The 14780-nt window shown below is 26.0% G+C and overlaps 1 protein-coding gene across 1 annotated transcript in view; it reads right to left on the minus strand.

The window, feature by feature from the left end:
• Positions 1-14780, minus strand: part of LOC117171495 (RNA polymerase-associated protein Rtf1-like) — a 28315-nt gene extending 13535 nt beyond the window's left edge. Inside the window, exons 1-4 of the mRNA XM_033358855.1 lie at positions 14615-14780; positions 9928-10177; positions 3918-4328; positions 6-967 (exon numbers count right to left, since the gene is read on the minus strand). Coding sequence (XP_033214746.1) covers positions 6-967; positions 3918-4328; positions 9928-10177; positions 14615-14695 — 1704 coding nt within the window. The 5' untranslated portion in view covers positions 14696-14780. The remainder of the gene's footprint in view (positions 1-5; positions 968-3917; positions 4329-9927; positions 10178-14614) is intronic.

The raw sequence follows: 14780 nt of genomic DNA on the forward strand, positions 1-14780 counted from the left end.
CTTACAATAATAGCTTTCTCAGCTTCCTCGACGTTCTTCTTTCGATTTCGGTCATTAATATAAGAGATACTCGAAATCGTCGCAGTCCTCATTTTATCAAGTTCAGATGCTCTCTCTTCCAGTTCACTCAATTCTTGAGTCAATCGATTCGACTCTTCATTATCGCCTCGACCATTCGCCACTTCCCTCTCTCTCATCAACTGCGCCTTCTTCATCGCATAATTATAAGGATTCTGCTTAAATCTTCCCTTCTCCCTCACTATTTTCTCCACGTCCTCCTCCTTAAATTCATAAGCTATCGCCTCTTTTATATCCTTGAGCTTTTGATCGAGTTCCTCAAAGGTGGGAAGCGATATGGCCTGAACGGCGCAAGCCTCCTTCCACTTGAAGAATTCCGACTCCGTGAATTCTTGATTAGAAACAAACTCGAGTCGGAAAACTCGTTCTTGAGCGCCATGTCGAAGCTTCAGTCCCTTATTCGTTCTCGTTCCTCCCAACTGGTAAATTTTTGCAGTCTCACAAACACCGCTGATTTCGGCAACACGGTAAACGGGCCTCCCATTGTTGTTTCCAATTCCAATTCTCACGAAACAACCCTGAACAACTCGGTCAAAGAATGGCAGATGAACAAACCTTTCCATTTTGTGACGCGAGAGTCGAATTTTGTTCAGATCTTCTTTAGTGTTCACGTAGCTTGGTTTCTTGATTTTTGCTTTGGTACTTATCACCGACTTTTTGTCATTATCTGAGTCTGAGTCTCGTTCGTCACTGGAAGACGACCTTCGATTCGAGGCTGGTTTTGCCGAGTCATCTTCTTCACCACTATCCGAAGAGCCACTGTCATCAGAATAAATATCCGAAGCCTTAAGCTTCGTTTTGTTTCCCCCTTTGTGGTCATCCTCGAGTTCCTCCTCGTCGTCTTTGGATTGTGTTTGCTGCTGTTCCATCCGTTGTTTCTCCTTTTCCTCTGAAAAAGGGAATAGCAAATTTTATCATTTCAGGCATCACAAAGCACAGTGTCGCTGAAAAAAGTTTATGTTGAACAAAAATGGGAAAAAAATATGTCTGGATTACGTTTTTTCGACACAATTCACAGATTAAGGTAGTCCGGCTATTGGATCAATCAGATGAAAAATCATTAAAATTATTTTATTTTTTTTTTGCGGAGAAATATGTCCTCTTTCACATAATGCCTTTTCTAGGGGTTATAATTTGAATTATCTCTGTTTAAAGTCGTGTCAAAAAACATGGGACCTTTCGCGGACTCCAAAAACGGTTAATTTTGTCTTTAAAACACGTTGAATATTGTTAGGAAAACTTTTTTGGAGACAGAAAATATAATGTAAAATTTTAATTACTGCTCATTTATACTTTCTTCCAGGGTATTTGAGCTTAATTTTATCAAATGTAGCCTAGAATCAAAAATGTAGCTAGAATAGAGTCAAATCAACATTTAAATGAAAATTTTATTATTATTTAAAAACATTTTATTCATATTGATCAGCATAAAAATTTGATACCAAATTTAGTAATTGATATTCTGGCCAAATTTTGTATTTAATTCCAAATTTCAGAAAAAAATAATGGACATAGCTTTCACTAGCTTTCCCAGTAGCCAGACTACTCTAAGAAGCTGCTTAACTCGAAAGCCTAGCACTAAAAAGTATCTTTATCATTATTTTAAGATTTAGCTTATTTAGCCGTTTCATATTAGATTGGCTTTTATTAAGTAAAATTAATAAACATCGGCAATATTATAAAGATTTCTTAAGTAAAATTGTCTGCTCTTTCCGAATCCTCAAAATTTTGCACTATTAAATTTATATCACTCGAAAACCAGTCAAAAAAGAAAAAAAAAATTTCCCTAATTAACGGGACTGCCAGAGACAAATGATCTATAAAAATGTGTCAATTCATCATGAATGTTAGCGAATTTATTATAAAGATCCCAATTAAAGCCTGATATCGAAAAAAAAAGAATTTTTCTGTAGACAGATGCCCCAATAATTCATTTGTTTATTAAATTTGTTTTGAAAAAATCATAAAATTGATCAAAAAATTATGAATTTTGCTGAAATCGTCATGAAGTTTCCAACTGAAAAGACTGGCATTGAAAACACCGCCCGAATAATGCATTTTTCAATTAAATTTGTTTAAAAAATCATAAGACTAATCAACAAATTATGAATTGTATTAAAATTATCATAAATTTCCTAACTGAAAAAAAATTCACATAGAAAAAAAAACGAATATTTCTGTCGAAAAATGAAAAAATGTTAATTTGTATATAATATAAACAATTATAATCAGAAGATAACTTTTTAAAATTATATTGTTTCGATTCCAATTTCTTGCAAAAATAACTTGAAAAAACGTGTAGTAATGGAAAATCGTATCAAATTTTTTTTTGTATATTGTCTAATATTAGAATATCTTCAAATAATGCTATTTTATGCAACTTCAGCGATTTCAACTATTTTCCTGTTATTGACGAACACTTTTTTTATATCGTGCGCCATTTGGCTTAAAATATTTATTTTACTGGTTTTTGAAATTTTGTAAATTCTATAGCTCTTGATAAATTTTTCTTCTATCAAAAAAAAGTCATTAGCATAAATTGTTTGTCTTCTCGAATGCTATGAATATCCATAGAGAACATTTTTGAATTTTTAAAAAAGTGGTCTACAAACTATTCAAAGTTTTTTGTGAAAAATTAATTTTCAACAAAAAATAACAGATTTTCTAGAAAGTAGTTCAGTTTTCAAACTAAATGTATTTTCAACTGAAATAATTGAATTTTTAACAAAAAAGATGAGTTTTCAACTAAAACAATGAGCTTTTAACTGAAATAGTTGAATTCTCAACAAAGCATAAAACTTACTTTGACTAAAAAAGAGAAATTGTTCACCAAAACTTAAATAATTACATTTTAGACTTAAAAAAATTAATGTTCAACCAAACAGAAGAATTTTTAACTAAAACGATGGAATATTCAGTTGGACAAAGTTAAATTTTCAGTTACAAAAGTTACTTTCCACAAAAACAAACTTAAAAAAAATTTCTAAACATTAGTTAAATTTTCAAACAAAGTGACTAATTTTCTACTGAAATTGTAAATATTTAGCTGGAATAATTGAGTTCGAAACCAGAAATATATGGATCATTCAACCAAAAAATTTAAGTTTTAAGAAGCGTTTAACTTTTAATATAAATTTTCAACCAAATAGTTGAACTTTCATTAAAAAAATATATTTTTTCAACCAAGAATAGAATGGTTAAATTTTCTGTAAAAAATCGAATTTTTAACAACAAAAATTATTGGATTTTCAGCACTGGAATAGTTACATTTTTAGTTAAAAAAAAAAATGATTTTCAACGAATTAGTTACATTTTCAAGAAGAGATGAATTTTCAATCAAAATGATGAATCTTCAACAAAAAAATGAATTTTTAACAAAACAGTTTAACTTTAACGAAGTAGTTGAATTTTTAACTAAAGAAAAATGAATTCGCAACGAAATTTTCTATTATAATTAAGCAATATCTCTTCCCGTTCCATGTCAACAATGCCCTGTTCCAAGTAAAATTACATTAATTTACCAAAACACCCTTCTCTAAAATAAAAAAAAAAGATAATTATTTTCTAATCAAATGATGGAAAAGAAATGATTAAAATAATGAAAACTTGAATTTTTCTGCGATTAGAAGTAAATCGCCGGGGGTTTTTATTTAAATTCCCGGCCAAGTCGCCCCCCTGAAAATTTAGGGTTCTCGTACAAAATTCTCGTAAAACATTCAAGGAGATTACCAGGTTTTCAAGGCTAAAAAACAAATTCAAGGAGATTTCTCTCATTTCTCCTCACTTTCCGGACGATGGAACGAAAATAAATTCGGTTTTGGTGAAATTAAATGTCTTACCTCGTTCCCTCTTTTCCTCTCGTCTGGCTTTCAGCAAGGACATTGCGTGAAACTTCTTGTCCTGCTTCTCCTCAATGGTTTTCTTCCTGTCTTTGCTTCGTTCTTTCGGATCCGGGGCTCTCTCGACTTTCTTGTCCTTCTCGTCGACCCCCTTCTCTTTCTTTCTCGACTCCTTCTGCTTCTTCAGCTCCTGCTTCTTCGCCATTCGTAGCTTCTTCTCTATTTCAAACCTAGTTTTCATAATCTCTCGTTGTTCGATTCGCTTGAAGATTTCTTGCTCTCGTTCTTTCTCAGTCATTTCGGCGAGACGTGCTTGATCTTCCTCATCGCCCATGAGTTTGTCGTCGTAGCCGTCATTAAATTCTTCCTCACTAGAGTCAGAAACACTCTCATCCGAGTCGGATACTTCTCCTATTTTAAAAGCCATATCATTAAATAATATTCAAATAAAAAAAGACATTTTAGAAATCAGAGGCGGCGGAGCCCCAGGGGGCAATGCCCATCTGGAAATCGTATTGATTTATTCCCCTCTCAAATCAAATGATTCAATTTATTGGAAAGTTTATATTTTTCCAAATTAAAAATTCTAATTTTTGTTGCCTAAGATCTGGAGCTAAGAAATGCTAGGAATATTCCTATTATTATTTTATATTAGTATCCTATAATTAATACTCTATTCTAGTAACCATTTATAAGTGTAACATCATTTAAATTCATTAACCCAGTCCTAAGCTTAGCTAGACTGGATACTTGAAATCTTTCAATTCTTTCTTTGTTCAATATTTGAAGTCAATATAAAACTTTTGTGACACAATAGAAGTTTTTGTGAATTTTTTAAAATCCATTCAAAATATTTGTAATCTTTGTGAAATCTTTACGGAATCTTTAAAAATCTTGGGGTAATATTTGGTGATATTTGTGAATTTATTTAAATCTTTGGAAAATTATTGAAATCTTTTAAAATATATTAAATATTTTTGACATATTGGGTAATATTTGCGAAATTATAAAAATATTTGGGAAATCATTGAAGCTTTTGTGAAGTCTTTGAAATCTATCCGAAATCTTTGCGAAATATTTCAAAATTTTAAATTCGTTCTGAAATCTTTGTAAATATTTTAAATATTTTTTTAATATATTTGGTATTGTAATATTTGTGAAATTACTCAAATCATTGGGAAATCGTTGAAGTTTTTGCGAAGCTATTTAAAATCTTTGTGAAATTAAAAAAAAAATGGAAACCTTTGGAAATACTTCAAACACTTTTTAAGTATGTCTGGTAGTATTTGTCAAATTATTGAAATCTTTGGGAAATCACTGAAAACTTTGTAAAATCTTTTAAACCTATTCGAAATCTTTGTGAAATTTTTTAAATATTTAAAAAATATATTTGGTAAAAGGTAAAAGCGTTTAAAAATATATATGGTAATATTTGTGTGCAATTATGAAGATATTTGGGAAATTATTGAAGCTTTTGTAAAGTCTTTGAATTCTAGCCGAAATCTTTGCGAAATATTTCAACTTTTTGTGAAATCTTTGAAATCATTGCCATCGTTCAGAAATCTTTGTAAATATTTGAAATATTTTGTAAATATATTGGTTATTGTAATAGTTGCGAAATAATTTAAATTTTCGGGAAATCATTGAAATATTTGAAATATTTTTTCAATGCATTTGGTATTGTAATATTTGTGAAATTATTGAAACCTTGGTGGCATCTTTTAAATCTATCTCTAATCTTTGCTAAGTATTTCAAATCTTTGTAAAATCTTTAAAAAATCATAAAAATCTTTGGAATTAGAAAAAAACATATATTTGGTAATATTTGCGAAGTTATAAAAATCTTTGGGAAATCATTAAAGTTCATGCAAAGTCTTTGATATCTGTCCAAAATCTTTGCTGATTATTTAAAATCTTTGTGAAATCTTTCAAAAAAAATTGCAACCTTTGGAAATATTTAAAACACTTTTTAAGTATGATTGGTTATATTTGTGAAATTATTGAAACCTTGGTGAACTCTTTTAAATCTATGCGAAATCTTTGCGAAATATTTCAAATATTTGAAATCGCTTTAAAATCTTTGTAAATATTTGAATATTTGAATTTCCCGGTTCAAAAACATTTTTCACGGTCAATGAAATTTTAACAAATGGAACACTAAAGCTAAAAAATTCCCACTTGGGGTAATAAACACTGAGCTGCAAATTAAAGCACTCCAAGTGGAACTGTTACTTTTAAACTTTTAAAATTGAAATTTAAAAGTTTTTGAATAAAAAATGCTGTATTCAAATGCTCAATAATTTACGCGTATGAAATTGAATGTTACTAACATTTTTCATTATAGAAAATATAACATTATCATTTTCAATGCTCTGAATTAAAAAAATCAAACAATGAATTTTAAAATAAAAACATTTTCTTAAGATTCATAGGAAAATTCAAAATAACTTTTCATTTTGAAAAATTATTTTAAGAGAATATTTTTAAAGTTTTTCAAAGATTTAAACACAATTTTCAAAAAAGATTCTTGAAGATTTTAAGAAAACTTTATAAAATTTGCATGATAATTTCAAATCTTTTTAAAACTCCTAAATATCTCTTAAAATTACTCAAATTTTTTCTACAAATATTCAGTTGTAAATTATACATCTAAATTACAAAATGTCACTTACAAATTAAGCATTTTTCAAATACAACGATTAAAATTGTAACGTTCAAAGTTTAAAGGCTCTTCGAAATTTTAACGATTTAAGGTTTTCTATGTTAAACAATTCAGTTAATGATTCGTTACTTTTAAATATTTGTTTTCAATTTACTTGTCTTACAATAAAAATTCAAATATTGCTAAATATTCAATACTCATTGTAAGCTAAACAATAGCATAATTGAAAAACATAACAATTCAAATAATTATTTAAAAACTGTTGAAATCGAACGTGGACAGATTTCTCTTCTACAAATTTGTAAAATTCCTGGTAAAAAAAATTCACTGTCATTTCTCGGTCTCAAAAAATTCCCGATTTTCCGGTCCAGCGGCCACCCTGGTATTTGTTAAATTATTGAAATCTTTGGGAAATCATTGAAACCTTTGTAAAATCTTTTAAATCTATCCGAAATCTTTGTGAAATTTTTGAAATATTTTTAAGATAGATTTGGCAATATTTTTTTAATCTTTGGGAAATCATTGAAATCTTTTAAAAATATATTTAGTAATATTTGTGTAAAATTATAAAAATATATTTGGTAATATTTGTGTGAAATTATAAAAATAGTTGAGAAATCATTGAAGCTTTTGACAAGTCTTTGAAATCTATCCAAAATCTTTGCGAAATGTTTTAACTTTTTGTGAAATCTTTCAAATCGTTCTGAAATCTTTGTAAATATTTGAAATATTTTTTTAATATATTGGGCATTGTAATATTTGTGAAATTATTGAAATTTTTGGGAATTCATTAAAATCATTATGAAATCTTTTAAATCTACCCGAAATCTTTGCGAAATATTTTTAACCTTTGTGAAATTTTTGAAATATTACAAAGATATATTTGGTAATATTTCTGAAATCTTGGGGAAATCATTGAAACCTTTGTGAAATCTTTGGAAAATCATTCAAATCTTTTGGAATATTTTAAAACTATATTTGGTTATATTTATGAAATTATAAAAATATTTTGGAAATCATTGAAGCTTTTGTAAAGTCTGAAATCTATCCGAAATATTTCAAAATTTTTTGAAATCTTTGAAAAATCATTAAAATCGTTCTGAAATCTTTGTAAATATTTGTTAAATATATTTGGCATTGTAAAATTTGTGAAATTATCTAAATCTTTAAAAATTTTTGGGAAATAATTGAAGTTTTTGCGAAGTCTTTGAAATCTATCCGAGATCTTTGCTGGACATTTAAAATCTTTGTGAAATCTTAAAAAAATATTTGAAATCTGTGGAAATATTTCAAATACTTTTTAAGTATATTTGTTAATATGCATAGAATTATCGAAATCTTTGGTAAATCATTAAAATCGTTCTGAAGTCTTTGTAAATATTTGAAATATTTTTGAAATATATTTGGTATTGTAATATTTGTCAAATTATCGAAATTTTTGGGAAATAATTGAAACTTTGATGAAATGTTTTAAATCTACCCAAAATCTTTGCGAAATATTTCAAATCATTATGAAATCTTTAAAAACAATTCAAATCTTTCTTAAATCTTTGGGAATTAAAAAAATATATTTTGCAAGATTTGTGAAATTATAAAAATCTTTGGGAAATAATTGAAGCTTTTGTGAAGTCTTTGAAATCTTTGATAGACATTTCAAATTTTTGTGAAATCTTTGAAAACTCATTGACATCGTTCTGAAATCTTTGTAAATATTTGAAATAGTTTTTTAATATATTTAGTATTGTAATATTTCTGAAATTATTGAAATATTTGGAAACTCGTGCAAAATATTTAAAATCATTAAAACCTTTGGATATTTAAAAAAATATATTTGGTAATATTTTTGAAATTCTTGGGAAATCAATGATACCTTTGTGAAATATTTGAGAAATCATTCAAATCTTTTGAAATGTTTTTAAAATATATTTGGTAATATTGATTAAATTATAAAAATATTTGGGAAATCATTGAAGCTTTTGTCAAGTCTTTGAAAACTACTCGAAATCTTTGCGAAATCTTTGAAAACTCATTGAAATCTTTGTAAATATTTGAAATATTTAAAAAATATATTTGGCATTGTAATATTTGTTAAATTATTTTAATCTTTGGGAAATCATTGAAACCTCTATAAAATCTTTTAAATCTATCCAAAATTTTTGCGAAATATTTCAATTAATTGTGAAATCATTGAAATCTTTTTTAAATATGTTTAGTAATATTTGTGAAACTATACAAATCTTTGGGAAATCACTGAATTTTTTTTGAAGTCTTTGAAATTTGTCCCAAATCTTTGCTGGTTATTGAAAATCTTTAAAAAATAATTGAAATCTTTCTCAAACCTTTGGAAATATTGAAAGTACTTTTTAAATATATTTGTTAAAATTTGTGAAATTATTGAAATATTTGACAATATTTTGAAATTATTGACATCTGTGTGCGATATTTGGAATCTACCAGAAATTAATGGTAAATCTTTGGAAAAATTTTATATATTTTAAAAATATTTGGTAATATTTGTGAAATTATTGGAATCTTTAGGGAATTGTTAAAATCATTGTGCATTCTACAATCTATCTAAAATCGTTGTGAAATAATTAAAGACTTTGAGAAATCTTTTAGTTCGATCTGGAATCCTCGAGAAATATTTTCAATCTTTGCGAAATTTTTAGGAAATCATTACATTTCTTTGAAATATTCGGTAATATTTTTAAGCATATTAAAATCTTTGAAAAATCATTGAAGTCTTCGTGCAACCTTTGAAATATATCTTAAATATTTTTTAAATAATACAAGAAATATTGTAGAGAATATTAAAAGTTTCTAAGAAACATTTATTACATTTCAAAGAATTTACAATATTTGTGGGTATTTAAAAAATTCTAAGGAATTTTCAAAAGCTTTAAATAGTTTCAAGGGATTTTAAACGTTTCAAAATATTTGAGAGAATATTAAAAGATCCCAAGAAACATTTAATAGATTTTGTTTATTTAAAGGAATTTTAATAATTTCAAGGAATTTCAAAGATTTAAGGGTATTTTAAAGAATTCCAAGAAATTTTCTCCGGCTTTAAAAAGTTTTAAGGATTGCAAAATATTTAAAACAATTTGAAATTGTTCATGGTAATTTGAAAAATTTCAAGAACTTCTCAAAACAGATGAAAATAATTTAAAGAGATTTTAAATGATTTAAAAGATTTTAGGGAATTTTTTAAAATGCAAAGGAATTGGCAAGAGTTTACAAAAGTTTCAACGGATTTCAAAATATTCCAGGGAAATATTTGAATCCCTCTAGAAGAAAAAGGCTCCGCCGCTTCTGCAAGAAATTATTTTGTATTATTTAATTAAGTACCATCTTCTAATTCCGAGTCTTTGGTCTCATCTTTATCACTGTCACTGTCTTCGGAACTAGACTTTGTCATCTTTCGCTTACTCCTTTTGGCCGGCGCTTTTTTATTCTTCTTTGTTTTCCCTCCTTTTGTATCCCAGTCATCATCTGAGTCTGATGTGTCGGAATCAGCTGCCTTCTTTGACGAATCATCTTCAGCAGCTGACGACTCATTTTGTGTTTTCGTTTTTTTCTTTGCAAGTGTTAATAGTTCCTATTAAAAAAATTATTGCGAAGGTTTATGCATTTGGTAATCATTAAACAATAGGGCGGGCTGGAGGAATTAAATTGATAGTTCAAAAAATTATTTTGAGCAAAAAAAGACGAATTTTCGACAAAATAGTTAAATTTTTAACCAAACAGAGGAATTTTCAACTTAAAAAATTAATATTCAACTAAAAATGATGAATATTCTATAAGAAACATACATTGTCAATAAAATAGAGTTCTAAAATTATAAAGATCAATTTTGAACCAAAAATGGAAAAATTACATTTTTTTATTCAAAAAAAATATTTTGAACAAATAAAGGTGAATTTTTATTTTTAAAAATATATATCAACCAAGATATTAATATACTGCTGAAAAATACGAAGATTCCACAAGACACATACGCTTTCAATAAAATAGCGGTCTAAAATCAACAAGATTAATTTTGAACCAAAAATGGAAGAATTGGATTTTTTATTTAAGAAACTGATTTTGAACCAATAAAGACGAATTAATAAAAATTCCAAATAAGATATTATTTTTCTACCAAAAAGACGAATGTTCAACAAAAGAATTGCTTTTTGAATTAAAAAAAGCGTGTTATCAAAATTAAGTTTAAAAAATTATTTTAAACCAAAAACGACCAATTTTCTACAAAATTGTTAAATTTTTAACCAGAGAGGAATTGTCAACCAAGAACAGTATTAAAAAAATCTTTTTTTTACCCATAAAGATGAATTTTTGTTGAGATTACTCGAGATAATATCGAATTAGAAATTTGAAAACCAAAATATTCTAATCGAAAAAAGATTTTTTAAATTTCGAAACTGTGAATAAAACTTGAGCTTTTATCAGGTCAGCCGCAGGTCAGAGAAAACTTGGAAATCAGGGAAAAGTCAGAGAATTTTGTTAGTCAGGGAAAGTCGAGAATTATGAAAAAATTGCAAAATTTAGGAATTTTCTGTAATTCACTTTTTCCTCAATTTAATTTTTGGTAACTTTTTAAAGAAAATTTTTTTAACAAGATATTAATATAATACCAAAAAAAGACGAATTTTCAACAAAATAATTGAGTTTTAAACTCAAGAAGATAAATTTTGAACCAATTTAAGTTAAAAATATTATTTTAAACCAAAAAGATGAATTTTAAACAAAATTGTTAAATTTTTAGTTAAAGAGATGCATTTTGAACCAAAATAGACAAATAAATTTTTTTAACTAAAGAGATGAATTTTCAACTAAGAAAATTAATATTCCACACACAAAAAAAGAATTTTCCACAAAATAATTGAGTTTTGAATTCAAACGGATAAATTTTGAACTAAATTAAGTTAAAAATATTATTTTAAATCAAAAAGACGATTTTTAAACAAAATTGTTAAATTTTTAAATATATATTTTCAAATGATAAAAACGAATTTTTAATAAAAAATGAAAATTAAGAATTAAATTTGAAGTTTAAACGTTATTTTGACAAAAAAGGCGATTTTCAACAAAATACATAAATTTTTAATAAAATGGTTCAGATTTGAACTTAAAAAGATAGATTTTAAATCAAAAATTGAAGAATTAAATGAAATAAAACTGAATTAAAGAAATTAACTGCAAATAAACTAAAAGTACTTTTGACCAAAAAGACGAATTTTAAATTCAAATGGATAAATATTGAACAAAAAATGAAAGAATTAAATTTTTAGTTTTAAAAAATAATCTAGAACCGCATGCAATGAGGAATCCTTGAAAAAAGAAGTTTAATTTTCAACCAAATGTGAATATTCGACTATGAAAATAGAACTCTCAACAAAAAATGTAATAGTTGATGTTTCCATCAAACAAATATTTTAATTTTCAATTAAAAACAGTTGATTAAACCAACAAATAACGTTTTTCGACAAACTCGATGAATCCTCAATCAAAAACAGATTAATTTTTAAACCAAAAAAAAGGAATTTTCAATCAAGAAAGATTTTTCAAACAATAACATTTTTTTTTATCCAAAATGATACACTTTTTAGCCAAAAAGACGAATTTCCTATAAAAGAGTAACGTTTCAACCCAAACACATAAATGTTAACAAAAAAGTTAATTTACAACAAAATTGGCGAATTTCAAACAACAAAAAGAAAATTTTTCAACCATATAGTTAAACATCAATTAAAGAAGATCAATTTTTAATAACCAATGAAATAGTTATATTTTTAATTAAAAAAATTAATTATTAACAAAAAAGTCTTTACACAAAATATGCAGTGAAATTTTCAACCAAAGAGATCAATTTTCAACCTATTAATAATACATTTTTAATAAAAAAACATAAATTTTCAACTAAAAAATATATTTTTTCATTCAAAAACATGAGAAAATAATCAAGATATCGCAAGAGTATTGAAATATTAAGTAATAATAATAAGAAAACGGTTTACTAAAAAATAGTAAATCCACATACATCAAAACTTAAGAGGTATTTCATTTTCAACAAAATACATTAATTCTAAACCAAATAGTTGATGTTTCAACTAAAAAAGATCAATTTTAATTAAACAAATATTCTTCTGAATCCGAAAAGACGTCTTTTTAACAAAATAGTTTAATTTCTAACAAATGAGATGAACTTTCAACCAATAAGATTACTTTGCTACAAATAAAAACGAAATTTTTACCACATATTTGAACCTTACATTAAAACATTAAAAAAATCAATTTTGAACCAAAAAAGGAGAATTTCCAAGGAAATATTTAAAATTTCAACCAAAGAGATGCATTTTCTACCAAGAAGATTAATATTCTACCAAAAAACTGAATTTTAAACAAAAAGGTTGAGTTTTAAAGTCAAAAAGATAAATACTGAACCAAAAATAGAAGAATTAAATTTAAAGTTAAAAAAAATTATTTTGAGCCAAAAAAGATGAGTTTTCAACAAAATATTTAAATTTGTAACCAAAGAGATGAATTTTCAACCAAGAAGATTAATATTATACCAAAAATATGAATTTTCAACAAGAGACATATATTTTCAACAAAATAGTTGAATTTTAAACTCAAAAAGATAAATTTTGAACAAAAAATGGAAGAATTAAATTAAAAAAAAAAAATTATTTTAAACCAATAAAGACGAGTTTATATTAAAAAAAAAATTTTTACCAGAGATATTAAATTTTGACAAAAAACATGAATTTTCAACCAAATAGTTGAATTTTAAACTCAAAAAGATCAATTTTAAATCAAAAATAGAACAATTAAATTTTTTAGTAAAAAAATTTATTTTGTAAGATAAAGACGAATTTTTATATATAAACGTTCAACCAAGATATTAATATACTACCAAAAAAGACGAATTTTCAATAAAATAATTGAGTTTTAAATTCAAAAAGATAAATTTGGAACCAAATTAAGTTAAAAATATTATTTCAAAACAAAACGACGAATTTTAAACAAAATTGTTGAATTTTTAACTAAAGAGATGAATTTTCCAAAAAGAAAATTAATATTGTACCCAAAAAAAAACGAATATTTAACAAGACACATACATTTTTAAGATAGATATTTACAAATAGATTTAATGTTTTTACGATGATTCATTTTGATAACAAGAGATATTTCGGGTTACAATCGTTAGCCCTGACCTAAACCTGTTTTCAGGTTAGCCCAGAAGAAGTGAACTGCAATGTTCACGAAACGTCGGGAAAATACGTAGTTTTGTACACGATTGGAACCCGAAATCTCTTTTTATCATTGAGATTTAAAATCAAAAAGATTAATTTTGAAACAAAAATTGAAGAATTAAACTAAATGAAACTTAATTTAATAAATTTAATAAAATAATGAATAAATAAACAAATTAAACGTTACAGTTGAACTTTTCAACTAAAGAAAAGAATTTAAAACTAGAATGATGAATCTTCAACAAAAAAAGGAAAACGTGCAACAGAATACATGAATTTTCATATAAAAAATATAATTTTTTTAACAATATGACATAAAAAAATTAATTGAAGAATTAAAAAAATGAAACAGAAAGAGGCTGAAAACTGTCACCGATTAAACAAAAACATAACCAACAATTTTTACAAGACAAACCGAAACTTGTTGCAGTTTTAACACCATTTCATTCATTCATTATTTTCAAATCCATTAAAAAATCTATCACTTGAAATAGCTAAAAAAAGTTTATAACGCAGAAATCTAAAATATATTCCAAAAATAGTACAATTGCATATCGACGTCCGGGTTTTAAGGTGTGAACAGTCTGTGAAAATCTTTTTAGTTTTTTTTTCGGGTAGGAAATGAGAAATAATATGCAACCTAAATTGCAGAAAATTACTAAGATTATTAAAATCAAAGAATTTTTAACAATTCTGTACAGACTTCTGAGAAAATATGATTCAAATGTTGCCTGAAGAGGAAAAAAGTCTTAAGTGTCAATTATAGGTTAGGAACTCACGTTTTCGAGGTCGGAGACGCTTTCTTCGGAACTTCCACTGCTGTCGGAATCGATTAAGGCTTGGTTTTTCCTCTTAGGCATAATTTGCGTTTATTTTTATTAATTAATCGTAGAAAATATGCACCTTCAATCACCGAATCAAAAATGTCACTCTGTACCTGCACCA

The sequence above is a fragment of the Belonocnema kinseyi genome, chromosome 4 (assembly GCF_010883055.1).
Source record: "Belonocnema kinseyi isolate 2016_QV_RU_SX_M_011 chromosome 4, B_treatae_v1, whole genome shotgun sequence".
Taxonomy (NCBI): domain Eukaryota; kingdom Metazoa; phylum Arthropoda; class Insecta; order Hymenoptera; family Cynipidae; genus Belonocnema; species Belonocnema kinseyi.